Source organism: Canis lupus, chromosome 3, assembly GCF_011100685.1.
Source record: "Canis lupus familiaris isolate Mischka breed German Shepherd chromosome 3, alternate assembly UU_Cfam_GSD_1.0, whole genome shotgun sequence".
NCBI lineage: Eukaryota > Metazoa > Chordata > Mammalia > Carnivora > Canidae > Canis > Canis lupus.
In genome coordinates, this window is record NC_049224.1 from 1,938,155 (window position 1) to 1,958,586 (window position 20,432).

Here is a 20,432-nt window from a genome sequence, read left to right on the forward strand (position 1 = left end):
TCTAACAGGTTTCTCTCCAGTTCCCATTTAACTGCAAACATCAAAACTGTACATCTCATTAATGACTTCATTGTTTTGTCCTCTATTTTCTTTTATTTTTTCCTTTTTTTTTTTTTTTTTTAGCACCAGCTAAAAGCCATGGCTGCTTCCTCTGCATTCTTTTTTTTTTTTCTCTGCATTCTTTGGATAATGCTGATGATAAGGATAATACAGCTGAAATGTGGCTAGTGTTTGCCCCATCAAACATACTTTATGCTTTATTGTTTATTTTCCTCATAAAAACATAAGGCAGGTACTATTATTTTTAATATTTAAAATGAAAATACTGAGGAACAGAAGGATTAAATAGTACTAAGTAGCAGAATGAAAATCTGCTTTGAGATCTGACTGCAGGGCTCACGTGCTTAACCCATTTCCTTTATTTTTGTTTATATTACTGAATGTTTATGTCTCATGTTGCCTCTATTATAAATATCTACACATTTTTAGTACAAACTATTCAACTGAGATAACTAAAAATCACAGATGCACAAGGATATCCATTTAATCTTCCTATTTTAAAGGTTTTCTAATATTATTTATATTGTAATACATTTCTTTCAACTTTTATAATTCAAGAAGGAATTGAGGCAACTTGCATGAATACTTTTAACCTTTAAATAATTTGAAAGTTCTGTCTTATTTATCTTTTCACAGCATTTAACACAATTCTTTGAATGTCAGAAGTGCCCACATTTTATTGAATGAATATAGTTAAGCCAAGTACCAGCCCCCAGTGGTCTCCCAATTTCCAGCATTCTAGTGCCATATTTTCCTTCAATCTTTCAATAGAATGACTCAGGCCTCTGTTGAATGTACCGTGGGAAGCCCATTGCTCTTCTTCCCCACAATACTTCTGAATCTTATGAATTAGGAGAGGGGACCAGCTATGTTGACCTACCACTTGAGTTGTTTTCCTCTGAACTCCTCCTATTGGCTTCATTCTGTGACTTGTCCCCTGAGATTGTCACCCTCTTGCCGCCCTGGATGCTGTTCACTGTTCCGCTGACAGAAAAGTGCCATCTGGTAGACTCCTACTCATGGCCTGGAATGTAAGGGGGATGAAAGCATATCACAGTTTTCATTTATTCATTCAAAAATCCACCAAACACACAGGCACTCACTGAGTAGACACTCAGTGTCTGGTGGCACTGCGCTGGATGCCGAGGGGACCAGGGGACCAGGGGTAACCAAATGAGAGTCCTCACCTTCAAGCACTTCATGCTCTAGTCAGGAAAACAGAAGTCCCACAGGTGCACAGACCAATATGAAGTTACAACTGAGTAAGGACAAGGAAGGAAAAGCCAAGGGTAGTGGGCTTGAGTGGTGGGTGAGAAGAGCCCTGGAGAATGGAGGAGAGCACGTGCAGACAAACCGTAGTGGCGTGGAGCAAGGAACACTGCAGCAACTGCGAAAAGCCCATGTGCTAGGAATGCATAGGCCTCGGCCAAGAAGGGAGAGAAATGAGTCTGGGGAAAACATGCCAAGGCCCCTTTACCAGCTGCACAGTCTACTTCAGGCCTCTTCAATGACAAATGGGATCTCAATCATAAAATTAATTGGGAGTTATGAACACTTCCAAGTGCAGGATTGACATGATACCCTTTGTATTTTGGGGAAAAAAAATTCTGGCTACTGTATACAGACAAGAATTAAAAGGGTGAGGCCTGGTGGATGCAGGGATTCCCAAAAGGAGGTGTGGGTGCAGGTGAAAGATGATGGTTTAGAGCAGGGAAATGTCAGTGGAGATGAAGATAAATAGATTTGAGAAGCATTTGTTGCAGCATAAAGCAAGAGGACCTGGTGATATGAGGGAAGCATAGGATATCAAACATATAAAGCTAGCTAAAATGGTAGAGGCAGCAAATTGAAAAAAAAAAATTTAGACTCTGCAGTCTTAAAAAGTGATCAGACTTTTGACCATGGAAAATTTTCATGAGCTATGTCTCTTCTTGGTCTCCTAAGAGCTTTTACTTTAAACCCACTCTCTTTCCTTTAAAACCACATTGTCTGCCACCATTTTGTTGCTTTATGTATTTCTGGACTCACAATCATTTCTTCATAATAACTTTAATATAATACAACTATTACATGGACAGTTTAACACTAAATCCCCACTACTTTGGGGCCTAGATTTGCATTGCCAACACTTCTATTGAACTGTCACTAAACTCTCTGCCATAGTTTCACCCTTAGCACTACAAAGGCCTTGGAGAAGTACTGAAATCAAAGTTTTGTTTTTTTTAGTATATCTTAGAGCAAATTCTTAGGCTTAGACTTCCACCGGAACTTCCAGGGTCATGGAGTTGTATATGGCTGTGGGCACTTTCATCTCCCTATTGAGCAAAATTATTTCAGGCTTCCTTAAATCTTCATATCCCAACATCTCCTGTGTTACTGACCCACTGTAGTATTTATACAGGAAAAGATGACCTTTTTATTATTTTCTAGTCCTTGTACTATGTATCATTCTGTACCCATAATAATGTTAGTTTAGGGTGCCTGGGTGGCTCATTCAGTTAAGCGTTTGCCTTCAGCTCAGGTCATGATCCTGGGGTCTAGGGATGGAGTCCCATATCGGGCTCCCTGCTTAGTGGGGAGTCTGCTTCTCTTTCTGCCCCCCGCCCCCTGCCCCACTCGAGCTCGCTCTCCCTCTTACCCTCATGCTCTCACTCAAATAAATAAATCTTTTAAAAAAATGTCAGTTAAGGTATCCCAAAATGACTTACAGAAATTAAAAGCTATATATAATAGTCTACAAAGAATAAAGATAGTACTTTATGTTAACAATTTAGCATCAAAATGCTTAGTAACGAAATGACTTGCAAATCCATATATCCCTTGGAGGAGGAATATCTAGACCTAATATTGGCTCTGTTCTTGTGCTATTTTGAAGGGAACGTCCTTTTCTATCAGAACATCCCCTGTTTTCTTATCCGGATTTCTTCACCAAGGCTGATGAAGAGTTGACGAGAATTGTTGACCATCATGTAAGACTTACTTCCTTAAATTAGCAGCAAAAGCTTTGTTCTTTAAAGGCACTTTGAATTAGAAAGTGTGGTTGTGAGATTGAAACATTAAGATGTGGAACATACACATAAAACCATGATTGGGCTTTGCCAAACTTAATTATATCTGACTGTGCTATCTATTTAGTTCAGTGCCTTTATTGGTTTCCATAAAATTTGGTTTTCTATCATTTGTGAGATACTAGCCTTATCCTGTTTCCTGAATTCGTTACTGATTTCTTGTGACAAGGATCTGATATTGAACATTGATTTCTTTTATAGTGTAGTTTTAATAACAGAACAAAAATCTTTTGACTCAATTTTTGGTGATCATTCTTTACCCTTGAAATGTTAGAGGGACTTTAATTACTTTTTCTTGGTATGAGTTAAACAAACAGTGGCAATACAAGGCCATTCACTTAATTAAGACACTTTAATCCATTGAGCTATATTGAGTCAATTATTTCTTATAAAATCATTTCATAACTGCTTCTTTTTAGGAGTTGAGTTGGAATATGAGAGAAAGTATTTATTTTCTGTTTTTCTTTGAATACAGAATGGTCTAAATAGCATACAACATGTGTTTTAAATTAATTTTATCACCAGCATTTCAGTATTATGTATCATAATACTATTTATATTTCCATGATTAATCACTATTGAATTAGTGATCTTTTGAGAAAGAAAAATGATTATTTCAGTTACAGATTCCACTGAATAGTTATCATGTAGCTAACATTGAAGTGACTCTAGCAAAAGTATTGGGATTTGGAGACTGGAATCACAAAACGGGAGCTGTGGTATTGTTCTTTTATTCACTAATGAAGTTTCTGCTAAACCAGTATATTATATATTCAGGGCATTATCAAGAATCGGTAAGGGTTCGTAAATTACAGCATCTGTATTTTACTATTCACCTCAACTAAATGATCTAGGATAGATTACAAGGGATAGGAAATTGCCAATGTGTATATATAAATATATGTAGTGTAGTTTTAAAAACAGAACAGGGGCACCTGGGGGGCTCAGTGCTTGAGTGTCTGCCTTCAACTCAGGTTGTGGTCCCGGGATCAAGTCCCGGATCGGGCTCCCCGCGGAAGCCTGCTTCTCCCTCTGCCTGTGTCTCTGCCTCTCTGTGTCTCTCATGAATAAATAAAATCTTAAAAAAAAAAAAAAAAACTCCACAGAACAAAAGTCTTTGACTCAATTTACAGTGACCAGTCTTTACTCTTGAAAGATTAATAAGACTTTGATCACTTTGTAATTAAACACATCTTCCTAGGGCTAAAGAGACAGAGGACATTCTTTTGAATGGTAGAGAGGAGGCCAGGAAATAAAAAACATTACCTTTTTTGCTTTCCAAGGATAGGTAATTGCTGCCTTGGATCTGTTGATAGTGTATCCAAATTGTTTGATATGTGGCTAGCCTCAGCAAATAGTTTGTAGTATTGATTTGGGAAGGTTTATGGAATTCTTTCCAAATACTACATTTTTAAAAAATAATTCATGTATGTCTCATTTCCCTTCAGAGAGCTTCAGCAGTAGTGCTCTGTACATGTATTTGCTTTTGTATTAATGTGATCCTCCCAACCTGTAAAACATATCAGTAAAAATGGTAGTATACAGTGCAGTTACTTGCCCAAGGTTTTGAGGTTAGTAAGTGACTGAGTCGGCACGCAAAACCAGATTTCCAGACTCCAAACCCACCTTTCTATTCAGGTTTTCATAGTTGCTTAATTTTTTGGTTTAAAATTCCTAATCCAACAGGGGTGGAAAGGTGGAATCTGTGGTATTGATAAGAAGCAAAAACACGCATAGACTCCAAGTTTAACTGTCCCATGAAGTCAATTGAATTTTATCAAGTGGCGACAATAGGCAAACAGTCAGGCACATACCTCTAATTATTACATCAGCATATATTAAGGTGCCTGATGCACTGCTGGTATTCCACAGCCTGGTGATCAAAACCTGATGGAATGGGCTAAATAAAGCAGTAAATGGTGCTTCTGTTTCCCATCAGCATCAAGCATACCTATGTCCTGCTTGCTGCATTCACAACTGATGATAATAATGGCAGATAAAAGTAAAGACAAGACAATGGTTTAACCAGATTGAATTTGTCATGGTCAACAGAGACATAAAGGGGGAAGAAAAGTTTACTTTTTTCCCGGGGATAACCGAAAGAAGGATCATAATGTGATGGTGAATTTCAGCTATGCCACCTTCTCATACCAGCGTTACAGAAGCCACCTCCCAGGCATTAGCAATATACACCCCATTACTGCTTTTGTACATGCTGTTTGGGAAACCAAAGAATTCTATTTTACTGAGAGTTCTTAAGAATTAGTCCTCTGTTGATTTTTCACAATGTAAAGATCAAGGTCACGAAGTACAGTGAAATCTCTCCTATAAGGTAGATTAGTTGTCTTTGTTTATAGATATTGTCATTATTACACCAACTACCACTCTCATGCTACAACATAAAATTGGTCATTTTGCCAAACAGTATTATTTAGTTTGTTCTATGACAAAAATTATATGTCACAGATGGGTATTATAGTTATCAAGGTAACTTTGTATTTCTTATGTCTTTAAAATTTAACTGGGGGTAAGAACAATGAAGAATATAGTTTTATTAAAATCTCTTGTTCAATATTTACTCTGAGTATGTTTCCAAAGGAAGGCTACTAAGAGATTTGATGTGAATTCTGTGGTTTAGTCCTGCTTATTAATATCTATATACCTTAAATAACAGTTATAATCCATAGCACTAGTTTATAGTAATTTATAAGTTAATTGATAGGTCATCAAGGATAGTTTGGTTGTCTGTGAGTACTGGTGGGCTTAGGGTAACAAAACAAGAAATAAGCAAGGGTAGGAAGTGTCTTTAGAAATTTCCAACATTTCATGCTGAGGTCATTCTCCTCTGGACGTTTTTATCCAGCTTGAAGACAGATTATCATCTCTTTCACCACTTTGTTCATTAAAGATAGAGGGAAGAAGGGTCCTCCTGATGATGTTTGGTTGATTTATGGTTCTTACTTCCAACTACTGAGTTTTAGAACTTTTGCCTCCAGATAATGTTATTTTGTCATTAATTAACATGTTCAATTGAGGTGAATCCCTTAGAAGTCTCCACATTTGTCTGTTACAGAATCAGCATTTGTCTTCCCTTTAATTTCATTTTCCACTTCATCTACAATAATATCAAAATTGTCCTTCTGCCTTAATCTGGTTTTTCTTTTTACTTTGGCTTGATTTTTCACTTTACAATTCCATGATGTCATGTAAATACCAATATTGATGAAGAAATGAAATTCCTTTGTAATATAAAAAGTAAATCCTATTATTTCTTCCTTTGAATTACTATTATTAAAAATGTTAAGAGGGAACACCAGCTTCTTTTTCTCTTTTTTGAGGGGAGGGAGTGAGATAGCCTCCCTGAGTGTGGCCAGTGTTTTTCCAGTTATGGTTGGGTTCAAAGTCCAAGAATCTCTGAGAAAAACTGAGGAGATAATTGGATAATAGGATCTGCATTTTGAGAAGCTAAAGTAATTTTTTTCATTTTTTTCATGGAAAATTATATGACACTTTCTCTCTGTGACAGTGGCAGAAAGAGCTTGAGATTCGACAGAAAGAAGATGCAGCATGTGAGGCCCAAGAACGTAAAGACAAAGAGTTACAGGAAGAAAAACACTTCAGAGAAATTATGAAGAGAAGAGAAGAAAAACTCCATAAGCAAACCAAACCCTATGAACTTCCTCCTAGGACTGAAGTAGTTTCATTAGAAATAAAATGACAAACCCCACAATGAACTGAAGTTCATATGACAGAAATTGCATGAAAGAGACCAAGATAGCTAGATGTTAGCAAACATTTCTTCTAATTAACTGGAAGCCATTTCTTAGGAATTGTTATCCTAGTGCAGACTTTTGAATAGTTATACCTTAGTCCTAAATTAGCAGTTCTTACTTGCATTTGAGTGAAGTGATTCTACTAAACATTTTCAAAAAAATGGCTAGAGCTTTTCATAATTGACTTTTTTTCTTGTGATCATACAGCCTATGTAATCAATGATTCTCAGAGCATTGGTTTTCAGTGGACAGTTAGATGGAAACGAATTGCAAATTATTAATGAGCCACATTAAGAATTGTTTCTTGAAAATAGAATGCGCACCAATGGATACTCCTATATTAACTATTATACAAATTAAAGAAGTAAGGCACCTGCTTGGATTTGTATTTCCTTCTCAACACCACATCAAACTATATGTCAGAAACTTGAATTTGAAAAGATGCAGTAGAGAAACAACTTTGGACAGATCAGTCATCTCAAGATGATTTGGTCTTTGGTGGATACCAAAGGAGCTCACTGAGAGGCACAGGTTTTACCTTTTGTCAGAAGAGTTTATGAGGATGGGTGTGGATGGTCTTGGAAGGTACAGGAACACCTACCGAGGGATTCAGCCAATTAGGAGTCATTTTTAAAATCGCATTTCAATTCTTCTGTAACTCCCATTCAATGGATAAGAATATTGGGTTGGTGTTCCCATGATGGCTCACGCTCCTTTTCTGAAAAATATAGATAATGATCACACCTCAATTTCTCTGATACTCAAAAAACAGTTACTTTGTAGGGGGTGTTAAACTCAAATGCCTACCAGCTTAGGAAGGTAGCATAAGTCAAAGGGGCCATGGACTACCTACCCCACCCAAGTAGAGTTCCCAACTACACTAGTCTTTCAAGAAGGAGATCTTAAATAGGGTTACTTTTTAAAATAAAAGTTGTTAAGTCTTAAAAACGTTGGCAACTGACTTCTTAAAATCACATAATTTTGGGATAAATTTGTGACCCATATTATGTGAATTGACAGTATCATTCTTTAAGACAACAATAACACCATAGAAATATGGAAGGGAGGAAGGGTATCTTCATTATATGGATTCCCAATAGGGATGTTTCAAATATATGTTGCTCTCCCCAAACCTTTTATGTCATCCTTGTCTCCTCTTACGGAGATTAAGTCAGTTCTCAGAGACAGTACCTCCCAGTGCACCTTTCCAATGAAGGTATCTTCATTAGTCTGTGCTTTCTTCACATATGAAAGGAAATCTCTCCTACAGCAGGCCAGTCAGTCTCCTTTCCCTGAATTTCATCCTGTGGAAAATCTTGCTCCATCAACTATTCAGTATCCCCCTTGAAGGAACGAATCCCTTATCCCTCACTTCCACCCACAGTTTTCTACCGTCCTTCCATTCCAACTGCTCTCTCCTCGGCCCTGCAGTGGTAGCAGCCTCACCAGCCCGCCCTTTTAGGTCATAACCTTTCTGATAGGTTGTGAGAGAGGAAACCCCTGGGCTGGGAGTTGTGGGCAGGGAGCTCTGGAAACTTCACTACCACTTAGAAGAATGTCAGCAAATCCTGCTGTTTCAGAACCACTTTCACACAAACCTGGTGCTTCCAATTCCTGCACCATTCAGGTGCTCTGGGGCATGGATTAGCCTGCCTTAAGGCTCCCCCACTGCAGGCAGGTTTTTTTTATTATTTTTCTACCCTGCTTAGTCTGTTCCCACTTGTTCATCTGCTTCCTGACTTCCACAGTTTTCTTAGTATTTCCCAGTGTACTATCGTATTTTCTCCTTATGGATTTATGCCTTTAAAAAAAGTAATTCTTTTTCTATCATAGTAGTGGAGATTTGTAAGGAAGCAAAAAAAGAATAGTGTGTGTGTGTGTGTGTGTACATACGCACTCATATGGAGAGGGAGAGAGATGATTAGTCAGAATGTTTATACCTTTATTCTTAAATTATTCTCTAAAATTATTCTTATTCTTTAAAAGTCTTTGAATCTGGCAACACACATCTCTCCTCATTTTCCTCCTATACCCTGGAATGTTAGAAAAGGCTGGGGCTTGTGGATCTGGGTTCCCATTCTAACTATGCCTCCTGCTAGCTGTGAAACATTGGGTATGTCACCGAACCCTCTGGAGCTGCAGGTTGCTCATTTATAAGATGGGTACAATTTGTGTAAAGAGTGGCCTCAGTCAGAACTTAATGAGGAAAATGTCATTTTAGGAGAGAATTCAATGTAAGGAATTGTTTGAAAGGTGTTAGAGAATTGAGAACATGAAAAAGAAACATAAAAACAACACTAAGTGCAAGAAACTGCTTCCACCTCTATGGCCCGAGCATCAGAAAGAAAGAGGGCTGGATTATTAGAGTCCAGAAGCATGAAAGACAAGCTGCAGACAGTGAGGCCCAGCCCTCTGACAGGAAGGTGCTGCCCTACTGCTGCGGGGACCTGACAGGGCACAATAAAGCAGTTTGGGGGACGTGGAAAGAAAAGGGAACAAGAACAAATCGTCTATGGCTCAAATCACGCTGCAGAAGAGCAAGAAAATGGGAAGAGTCAGAGTCTTCCTTTGCCATCCTGAGCTCTTCCTCCAGTGCCCCTGTCCCCAGTATCACAAAGCAGATGGAAGGGGGGGTTTGGGGCTGAAAGACATTAGTTAAATAACTGGAAAAAGAAAAACACGTAGTATGATATATATATGTAGAACATACTAGTCCATGCACTACAAGTTAATCCAACCCCTTTTTTCTTCTGCATTTTTGGCCCTCTTTTCTGTAAGCTTTCTGCAGACCATAAATAAATAATAAATAAATAAATAAATAAATAAATAAATAAATAAATAAATAAATAATAAACAAACAAACTTGGAAGAAAGGATCACTTTCTTTTAAGTTAATGTAAATGTAAAGCAAGTTTATTATAACTTATCTTTATTACTAACCCTTATCCTTCCAGTAAGCACTTAATCTAACACGAACTGAACTCTTTGTCATTTACTTTTCGTATTGATTTTGCCTCACGATTCCTCAAGTGTTGTCTGAGTCTCAGGCTGGGTTGGGCACCAGGTGGAGTCTCTCAGTGACTCCAGTATGTTCGGCTGATGGTTTCTGAGCCCTAGTTACTTATTTTCCCAGTCTTCTCACTTCAAGTTGGTAGGAGGAAGAAAGAGAAGAAGGAGAAACATATTCCGTGTATATTGACTCATCTTTAAGTGCCTCCATTGCTTGGAAGTGTTACCTTCCCTGGGTCTAAATCCCTTTCTACCTAAAACTCATTTCCATGACTCGTTTCTATGCTACTTTCACTCTATGTTTACACTTATTTTGAAAGAAGAAAACCAGGTCTTCCTACATTAATTTACTATGAATTCTCTATAGATCTCTCTTAACAACTAACAGAGCAGCTTCTTTTCCACATAAACTACCTAATAAATGTTTTACCTTACTGAGAATGAAATATTTATAGGAATTTTAGCCAGTTTTACTAGGGTATTAGAAATTAAAAGACATACATTAGGGGACAAAGAGAGAAAAGACAAATAGTAAATAAATTCTGAGTAGCAGCAACAAGAAAATTAGCATTTCCCCTAGTGCTATTTAGTAAAGGTAAATCAAAAGATTTGGAAAGGTTTGTGGGGCATGCCAAAGACAAGTTTAGGGAAGAAAACACCCAAAATAAATATCTGTACTCTGACATTACTAAGTGGGTGTTTGGGGGCATGAAGAGGTAGTAGAAAAACAAACTCAGAGCAACAATTTTAGAAACTCTATCATAATGTTTAGCAATTATAATACAAGTAATTGATTCTTCTGTTCTTACCAGTAAAAATCCTCTCTGGGACATACGATGGCAACTGTCTACTAGTTGATTATGATGATCTTTCTCACTTTTTTGGAATCTTTTATATCAGTAAATCCAAAGAAAGTTACAGTGTATGAGTAGTAAATGCAGTTCCTTCTTTCCATGTACCACCACAACCATCCTGCTATGTCCATACCACATAGTCCGATAGCAAGGATTTACAGTAGTGACACTTTTGACATTTTAAGTTGGGAAATTATTTTAATGAGCGTTGGGCCTTCTGTGTATTTTCAGCTACTTAAGCAGCATCCTTGGTCTCTACCCACAATATATAAGTAGCAGCCCTGCCTCCCCTCCCCCCACGCCCCCTCTTGCCAGTTCAGACCATCAAAAGTACCCTGGGGAATAGAATTTCTCCTGGTTGAGAATGACTGGCCTGTAGTTTCACGGACCTTGACTTCCAAAGTTAATTTCTTGGTGATTGCTTTCAAATTTTGTCCAACTGCTTATACAGGAAGCTCTCGCTTTTGATGAGCTGGTGACTCCCACTTAAAATCACCATAGGTCTCATGAAGTCACGTCATTCCTCCTCTTGTCTCCATTTGCTGAAGTGGAAATACGAACAAGAAGACCCCTATTTATTTTATATGTGATTGGTGATATTTATCACCTTTCCTGTGGGCTGAACACAAAGACAGAAGTCCTGAAAACCTGCTCTGCCAATGACTGTATAGGAAGACATGTCTAGGGGGACCTGGGTGGCTCAGTGGTTGAGCATCTACCTTCAGCTCAGTTCATGATCCCAGGGTCCTGGGATCGAGTCCGGCATTGGGCTCCCCACAGGGAGCCTGCTTCTCCTCTGCCTGTGTCTCTGCCTCTCTCTGTGTCTCTCATGAATAAATAAAAAAAAATTTTTTTAAGACACGTCTAGTAATAAACTCAGCCCACACTGTACTTCACAGTCTTAGGCTGGCCACTTAAGACAAAGTATTTCTAAGTCTCCTTGTACTAATTCTAGGTATCTTCTCTGACATGTAGGATGTGTTTGGAAATTTAGAGAAAAACTCATTTTAAATTATCATCTTCTATAGCATAAATTCACATATTTATATAGTTTTGCAAATTTTGTTGATGATTTGGTTACTTTTGAGCTACATGCACTTTTCATAGTGACATAGATTTCAAGGATAATTTGGCTCTAATGTTATTCAAGCTCACTTTTTCCTCCAATCATTCTAGCTAAGGGACCTATTTACATAATATAATACCTAGTGCCTTGTTATTTTTTTATTCCTGCTTCATTGGAAAGTCAAAAGTAAACAAAAAGAAATGCATTTCCAGAGCACTTTTTAGTTGGAAGATCTTTGTGGTATCCAACTTTCTAGTGAAATTTCCCAAGCCTACTCTACATTGGAAAAGGCAAGTTCTTTTTTATGAATTAATGAACATGGTAGGGGTTAAACACAGACTACTAGAATTCCTGTGATGCCTTGATTATTTACTCTCAAGTTTCCTATTAAAGACATTTCTTTCATTTCATTGGAAAACTGAGTTTGACTAAATGCTAAATTCTCAGGAGGACTGACCACTGGTAGCTTCCTGGTGGGCCCACACAACCAAAAGCCAAAGAGAAATATATTGCCGAGAAATCATCTTTCTTTTAAGTTAGCCATCAATCATTCCCCATACCCGGGTTAAGGAGAAGGGTGAAAATAAGTCTAACACCTAGTTATTCTTTAATTACCTTGAAGAAAAACCCTAGAACCAATGACGACCCTTGGGGCCAACACGGATGAAACCAATACTCATGAAAATAGGGAGATGATAAGGAGGAATGAAATAGCTCATAAGATGTTAGTGCTAGTGCTTAGAATCAACAATCCAGCACTTTCATTTTACAGATGAGAAAACTGAGCCCTTACAGTTCACCAAGCTAAACATGAGATATTTATTAGTTCACTGAATACAGCAAAACTAGATGGCTGGTACAACCATGTCTACTGAAACCCAAGAAAACAGAGACTTTTAGAAGTAATGTGCAACGATGTCACTTAGGTCTGTGAGCTCTTAGCGACCACACTGCACTTCCTTACAGATCTGGAAAAAATAATAGCAATCAAGAGTCTTACCCAAAGGACAGTTCTGCTTATGATACCATTCTGAGGTTCTCATATCATGCCACTTATGAATTAGAGAATATAGAAGAAAAAATACAAGTATATAAAGTTGAATTGATAATAAAGTTTTAATGAGTCTCAAAAGAATTAAAAAGTTAAAATTCTTAAAAAGCTTGACAATTCATGAAATGCCAAGTGAGGTCATGTCTGTTTTCAGTGATCATTCAGAGACACTACTCTGTATTGATCCCATTGTATAGTTATTATTATGATGGTTTGGAAACAACAAATTGTATCTGGGAAGCAGAGGTATAGCCAATAGGAAAAAGTTTTGATTGTGCCATTTCTGTGTTCTTTGTAGAGTCACTCAATTCAGGCAAATGGAGATTTTCTTGCCTGTTCCTTGACTCTATTTTACTGACATGTTGCATTTGTGAACTAGGTATTGTTTGAACCTTGAAGAAAATCAGTTTTTAAAAAGGATTTTTGTATCACATCTTCCTTATCCATTCGTCTATCAGTGGACACTTGGGTTGCTTCTGTATGTCGGCTACTGTAAATAGTGCTGCAACAAACACAGGGGTGCACATTTCCTTTTGAAATAGTGTTTTCATTTTCTTTGGGTAAATGCCCAGAGAATTACTGGATTATATGGTTATTTCTTTTAATTTTTTGAATAACTTCCAGAGGGAAGATGAGTGGAGGGATGGGCAAAATAGGTGAAAGTGAGTGGGAGGCAGAAACCTCCAGTTATGGAATGAATAAGTCATGGGAATAAAAGGCACACCATAGGGAATATAGTTAATATCTTGTAATACTGCTGTGTAGTGACAGATGGCACTAGACTTGTGGTGAGCACAGCATAAAATACAGAGAAGTTGAGTCACTATGTTGTATACCTGAAAATTAATGTGCCATTGTGTGTCAATTATACACATAAAGACAATTTAAAGAAAGGGATTTTGGTAATAGTTGCAACTAGATATAAGGCATAAATAATTCAAAAGGCAAACCTTGGATTTTAACTCAGATTTCCTAACTCTTTTTCTTATGTCTTGTACCACTTCTACATCAATATAATGCAGGTAATTTTAAGCACCACCATACCTCACAAGAACACAGATGGCTATATTTTAAATGTGCCTGTGAAAAGCGAAATGGAGTATTAATCCAAGCCTGTAGACGTAGCACTGTCTGTTTCCCCGGGGACAGTGAAATAGGTTTTGGAAACTAAAGTAGGTATTAAAATCTGGATTTACAAAGGTGGTCTTGTTATTTCTTTACCTTTTGCTATAATTCTAAAGCTTGCATTTCCTGTTCACTTGCCTCCTTAAATCGCCCTGGATAACCAAATAGCACGGCACAAATTATAAAGAAGGATAATAAGCAGGCAAGTGAATGTGGGGATGGTGATGAGGAGGAGGAAGATGAAAAGGAGGAGGAGGATGATAAAGCCAATGTGTACTGAATCCTTATGTTTTACTGTAGGCCATACCATGTTAATGCTTCACATTTAATTATTAGTTTTGCACAACTCTGGACATATGTACTATTATCTCTTCTTACATATGAGGAATCCAGGCTTTGAGAGGTGAGTCAACATGTTCAAGGTTGCAGAGCTAAGAAGTGGGACTTTTGAATCAGACTTACGTGACTCCCAGGCCTGTGTTCTTAAGCAATGTGCTACAGTGACTCTGCAATGATATAGCAATGTTAGGATTAAAAATAGTGACAGTCACAAGGATGATGAAAGAAAGAGGATAAACTTCTTGAGAGCCAAGATTTTGTATTTTTACTCAATGATGTTATTGCTCAGAACTTATAACAGTTTCTAGTCCACAGCAAGTTTTCAGTACAGGTTTCTGGAATTATTGAATGGATGGATAAATGAATGAATGACATGAGAGAGGGTTTAAAATATTTTTATAAAACTAAAAAGCTCATTTAGAGAAGCATGCTCATTAAACAGCAGTGAATGGGTACCCCTTTACACCATGGCCTGTTGTGCTGTGGGTGTCATGGTGGGCCTACTCTCATGGAGCTTACCATCTACTTGCTGGCTCCATGTCCATTATAAGTGCAAAAGGCTTGCACATCACACATAACACACAAAACGGGATGTAGTTTAACCCCATTGTAACTGACATCAAAGCCAGGATTTATAATATTGGAGTCAGGACACAGTGGGGAAGATTCTGTGAGAAAGGAGAATCATCCGGGTTGTGTAGAAAAGGTAGTACCCTTCCCAGGTTATCTGACTCCAAGTTCATTAACAGAGTCTGTTACATTTCTTCCTCACATTCACGTTACTTTTGTGAGCACATTAAAGCCTTTAGAAAATTAATTTTGTACAGGTATTATAAATACTGGCATGCTTCTGATACTGTACAAATATATCAACTCCTGTCCATCTTTAGCTCTAATGTCTCATTTGGCTTCTCCATCGAAAGTTTCTCAACCAAAACCAAAGGTCATAGTATACCTGTAGTAGAATTCCTTTGGCCACATTCACCTCCTAACATGATTCCCAGGTCACAGGACTTGTGGTCTGTGAGAAGAGAGGAAAGATGGGTCTTGAGGAAGAGAGGGCCCAACCCTACACTGGGCAGGGAGACTGTGGAGAGTAAGGACTAGAAGCAGTAGACTTAAGAGTGATTAACGCCCTCCCACCTCAAGGTTAGGGGTGCTTGTAAATATCCAGATAGATAAGGAGCCTGAGCACCTGAGGCTAGTGCATGACCTGCTGCACCACCGAGGAACTGTTAAGTAGGGGGAGGTATTACATACAGCCATTTGCAGAGACAGTGTGATGTCTGGGTGAGATGAGAAGCCAGAGCTCTGGTGTTAGCACAAGAAACCCAAATAGAGAGGGTTAGATACACGTCGGGACACATTGGTACAGCACGTGTACTGGCCTGTCCACTCTGCAGTAGGGGTCAGGGAAAACCCAGCAGACCCTGGAGAGATTTCAGAACTCAATTGCTCCCCCACTACCTTACATGAGCCATATCTCTCCTCCGTGTGTTCAACTGCTATCTTAGAAAAGAGAATGGGAGGGAGAGGGTCTAAAAGGCAAAGCAGTTATCCCCAAAGAAACAAGCCAATATTTACATAATCTCTCTAGGAACATGGCAAAGTAGAAGGACCCTCATCCTGCAGATGCAACGAGATAACACCTACATCAGTGTAAATAACCTGAGGCTAGTAGAACCGACTCCACAGCTAACTGTAGAGAAGAGAGTAGGAAGGGTGGAGACCTTGTGGGAAGCAAAACAGACCCCAGGACTGTCTTCAGGAGGGAGGGATCCATGGGTGATTGGGAGGAAGAGGAACAGACGATCTCACCGTGGGGGGGGGGGGGGGGGGAGGGGGCGGTGTCTGCACAGGGAGGACAGATCCCTGTAACTTCTGGCTTTGGAAACCAGAGGGGCCAAATTTTGTGAGTTCTTAAAACCAGCAGGACTCAAAACCTGGAATTTTAAGAAACAGTGGGCTGGACTCTGGGAGAGCCTGGATGGTGACAGGAAACTGAATCCTTGCCCTTAAGGAGACCGCGTAACAGCCCACAGAGATCATACATAGAAGCAGCAGTTGGAAACTGCCTGACACACACAGAAGGGAGAGGTATTTACTAATCTCAAAGCATGTTCCAGAGGAACAAGAAACCTTGGAAGACTCCTGTAGGAACAAAGGACCTGGCAGGCACCATTTTCCTCCCTTGCCCCTCAGCATAAACAGCTAGAACCAGCTGTGGTCACCTGCAGGAACCAGCGCGGTGCCAGCATTCCCTACCTAAATTTTGTACCACAACCTGCCCAACAGCACTTCAGTGGATCAGGCCTCTCTCAACAGGCCGGCCTCAGTCCAGATGCTGCAGGCCCCTACCACAGAAGACCAGTTCAAATATTGCAAACACTGGGCACCTTGCCCTTATGCACTCTGTGGATCTGCCCAATCCAATCCAGTCAGATGTGGTCCCAGCAGCAGCAGCAGCAGCAGACCCTCTCTCACAGAGGGCCATCATGTGAACCTTGCTAAAACTGCATGCCCACCCCCAAGCATGTTGTGGATCCACCCCCTCCAATACACTGTTGGTGGGAGCCCATCCTAATCAGGGCCACAAGCCTCGCAGTGTACAAAGAGCTCTAATGGACATTCACCCCTCCAAAGTAACTCCTGCCCTGGGGAGAGGGAAACAAAACCACACACGTGGGTTAGACTGTGGCCCCAGTAGCCAGTTGGGAGGAAGAAAGCTGGTCTGGCTGCAAACTCTGCCAAGCAATGAAATTTCTCAGGAACAACACAGGGAAAGCACCCTGTAGTTTGGTGCTACTGCATCTCTGACAAATGCCTCAGACGAGTCCACTAATATCACAGGGAACAAACACTGACCACAACAAGCAAAGAGCCATTGCAGATGATTGGACCAAAAGCCAAAGTGCCTCAGCCATAACAGCAGACTGCATGCAACACACATAGGAGACACCCCTGAAGTGCCAGGTTCTGGTACAAAGATGACTCTGCAAGGCATTACAGGATCTCTTCCTCATAAAGCTACTACTTTCAAGAGCAGAAGATGTAGCTGACTTTCCTAACACAGAAAAAGAGAGAGTGAGACAAAAATGAAGAATCAGAAGAATAAGTCCCAAAAGAAAGAACAGGACAAAACCACAGTATAATACCTAAGTGAAATGAAGATAGGTAAAATGCCTGATCCAGAAGGCAAAGTAATAATCATAAAGACATTCAATGGACTTTAAAAAATAGTGGAGGACATCAGTGAGAGCCTTAACAAAGAGATAAAAAGAACCAATCAGAGATGAAGAACACAATGCATGAAATTAAAAATACACAACCACAAAATGAGTAACAAAATGGCAACAATACATACCTATCAATAATTACTTTGAATGCAAATGGACTAAATGCTTCAATCAAATGACAAAGGGTGATGAAATGAATAAAAATTCAAGACCCATCTATATGCTGCCTCATAGTCAAGAGACTCATTTCAGACTTAAAGATATATGCAGACTGAAAGTGAGGGGATGGAGAAACACTTATTATGTAAAGCGATGTGAAAAAAAGCCAGAGCAGAAATATTAATACTGGACAAAATAGACTTTAAAACAAAAATGATAACAAGAGAAAAAGAAGATATATCACGTGTGAATATTTACACATCTAACATGGGAGCTTCCAAATACCTAAAATAGTTCATAACGAACATAAAGGAAGTAATCTATAGTAATACAATAATAGTAGGGGACTTGAACACCCCACTTACATCAATGGAAAGATCATCCAAACAGAAAATCAACAAGGAAACAATGGCTTTGAATGACACATTGCACCAGATGGATTTAACAGATATATCGAGAGCGTTACAACCTAAAAAAGCAGAATACATACTGTATTCAAGTGAAGACAGAACATTCTCCAGAACAGATTACATAGCAGGCCACAAAACAAGTCTCAACAAATTGAAAGAGATTGAAGTCATACCATATATCTTTTCCAACCAGAATAGTATGAAGCTAGAAACAAACCACAGGAAAAAAAACCTGGAAAAAGCACAAATACATGTAGGTTAAATAACATGCTACTAAACAATGAATGGGTCAACCAAGAAATCAAAGGAAAATTTTAAAAAGTGCATGGAGACAAATGAATGAAAACACAACATTCCAAAATCTTTGGGATGTCACAAAAGTGGTTATAAGAAGGAAGTTTATAGCAATACAGACCTACCTCAGGAAGCAAGAAAAATCTCAAACAACCTAACCATGTTCCTAAAGGAGCTAGAAAAAGAACAAAAACCCAAAACAGTAGAAGGAAGGAAATAATAAAGAGTAGAACACAAATAAATGGTATAGAAGCTAAAAAAAATAGATCAATGAAACCAGGAGCTGGTTCTTTGAAATGATCAATAAAATTTAGCCAGATTCATAGGAGAAATTCAGAGGGAGGGAGGGAGAGAAGGAGAGAGAAAAGACTCAAAATCAGAAATGAAAGAGTGGAAATAACAATTGATACTAAAGAAATACAAAGGATTATAAAATAATGAAAAATTATATACCAAATTGGACAACTTAGAAGAAATGGATAAATTCATAGAAACATATCACCACCCAAAACTGAATCAAGAAGAAATAGAAAATGTGAACAATCTGACTACCGGCAATGAAGTTGAGTCAGTAATCCACAACTCCCAACAAACAAAACTCCAGGACCAGATGGCTTCACAGGAAAATTCTATCAAACATTTAAAGAAGAGTTCATAGCTATTCTTCTCAAACTATTCCAAAAACAGAAGACAAAGGAAAGCTTCTAAATTCATTCTACGAGGCCAGCATTTCCCTGATAACAGAATCAGATAAAAATACTAACCAAAAAAAGAGAAGTACAGGCCAATATGTCTGATGAACACGGATGAAAAAATCCTCAATAAAATATTAGCAAACTGAATCCAACAATACATTTAAAAATCATTCACCATGATCAAGTGTGATTTATTTTTAGATGCAAGGGTGGTTCAATATTCACAAATGAATCAACATGATACATCACATCAATGGAGACAAAAGGTAAAAACCCTATGATCCTCTCAATAGATGCAGGAAAAGCGTTTAACAAAGTACTACATGAATTCTTCATAAAAACCTTCCACAAAATAAGGTTTAGAGGGAACATGTCTCACTATAATAAAGGCCGTGTATGAAAAACCCATAGCATTAGAACATCATTCTCACGGTGAAAAACTGAGAGCTTCTCATCCAAGGTTGGGAACAAGACAACGATGTCCACTGTCACCACTTTTATTCAACATAGTATTGGAAGCTATAGCTATAGCAATCAGAAAGTAAAAGGGGAAGGTATTCCAACTGGTAAGGAAGAAGTAAAACTTTCATTCTTTGCAGGTGAAATGATACTCTACATAGAAAACCTTAAAGATTCCACTGATAAACAATTAGACCTGATAAATGAATTCAGTAAGGTTGCAGGATACAAAATCAATGTACGCATATCAGCTGCATTTCTATACACTAATAAAGAAGCAGCAGAAAGAAAAGAGAACAATCCCATTTATGGTTGCACCAAAAATAAAATACACCTCGGTCTAAATTTAACCAAGGAGATGAAAGCACTTAACTCTGAAAACTGTAAAACATTGATGAAAGAAATTGAAGATGACACAAACAAATGGAAAGACATTCCATCCCTATGGATTGCAAGAACAAATATTGTAAAAATGTCCATACTTCCTAAAATAATCTACAGATTTAATTAAATCCCTATCAAAATGCCAACAGCACTTTTCACAGAACTGTTGCTAACACTCCTAAAATTTGTATGAACCACAGAAGACCCTGAATAGCCAAAGCAATCTTGAAAAAGAGGTATCAAAATTCTAGATTTTAAGTTATATTACAAAGCTGTAGTAATCAAGAGAGTATGGTACTAGCACAAAAATAGACACATAGGTTAAGAGAAAAAGAGTAGAGAGCCCAGAAATGAATTTAGGATTATATGGTCAATTACTCTTTGATAAAGGAAGCAAGAATATGCAGTGGGAAAAGTGCCTTCAACAATGGAGTTAGGAAAAGTGGACAG

The 20,432-nt window shown here is 38.4% G+C and overlaps 1 protein-coding gene and 1 long non-coding RNA gene across 19 annotated transcripts in view; one reads left to right on the plus strand and one right to left on the minus strand.

Annotated features, from left to right (window-relative positions):
• The window catches only part of TMEM232 (transmembrane protein 232), a 249,087-nt gene that overhangs the window by 209,371 nt on the left and 19,284 nt on the right, over nt 1-20,432 (plus strand). For 9 of the 16 annotated variants that reach the window (XM_038532155.1, XM_038532156.1, XM_038532157.1 and 6 more), the window contains 2 exons: nt 2,936-3,029; nt 6,655-7,278. The exons of 4 other annotated variants lie outside the window; for them this stretch is intronic. In XM_038532155.1, coding sequence (XP_038388083.1) covers nt 2,936-3,029; nt 6,655-6,846 — 286 coding nt within the window. In that variant the 3' untranslated portion in view covers nt 6,847-7,278. Of the gene's footprint in view, nt 1-2,935; nt 3,030-6,654; nt 7,279-20,432 lie in introns of those variants that run through there. 3 more of the 16 variants (XR_005356523.1, XR_005356524.1, XM_038532164.1) reach the window with 2 other exon arrangements.
• The window catches only part of LOC106558507, an 86,210-nt gene that overhangs the window by 61,037 nt on the left and 4,741 nt on the right, over nt 1-20,432 (minus strand). For 2 of the 3 annotated variants that reach the window (XR_005356526.1, XR_005356527.1), the window contains exons 2-3: nt 7,503-7,619; nt 941-1,084 (exon numbers count right to left, since the gene is read on the minus strand). This is a non-coding gene — a long non-coding RNA (uncharacterized LOC106558507). Of the gene's footprint in view, nt 1-711; nt 1,085-7,502; nt 7,620-20,432 lie in introns of those variants that run through there. The other variant, XR_005356525.1, reaches the window with a different exon arrangement.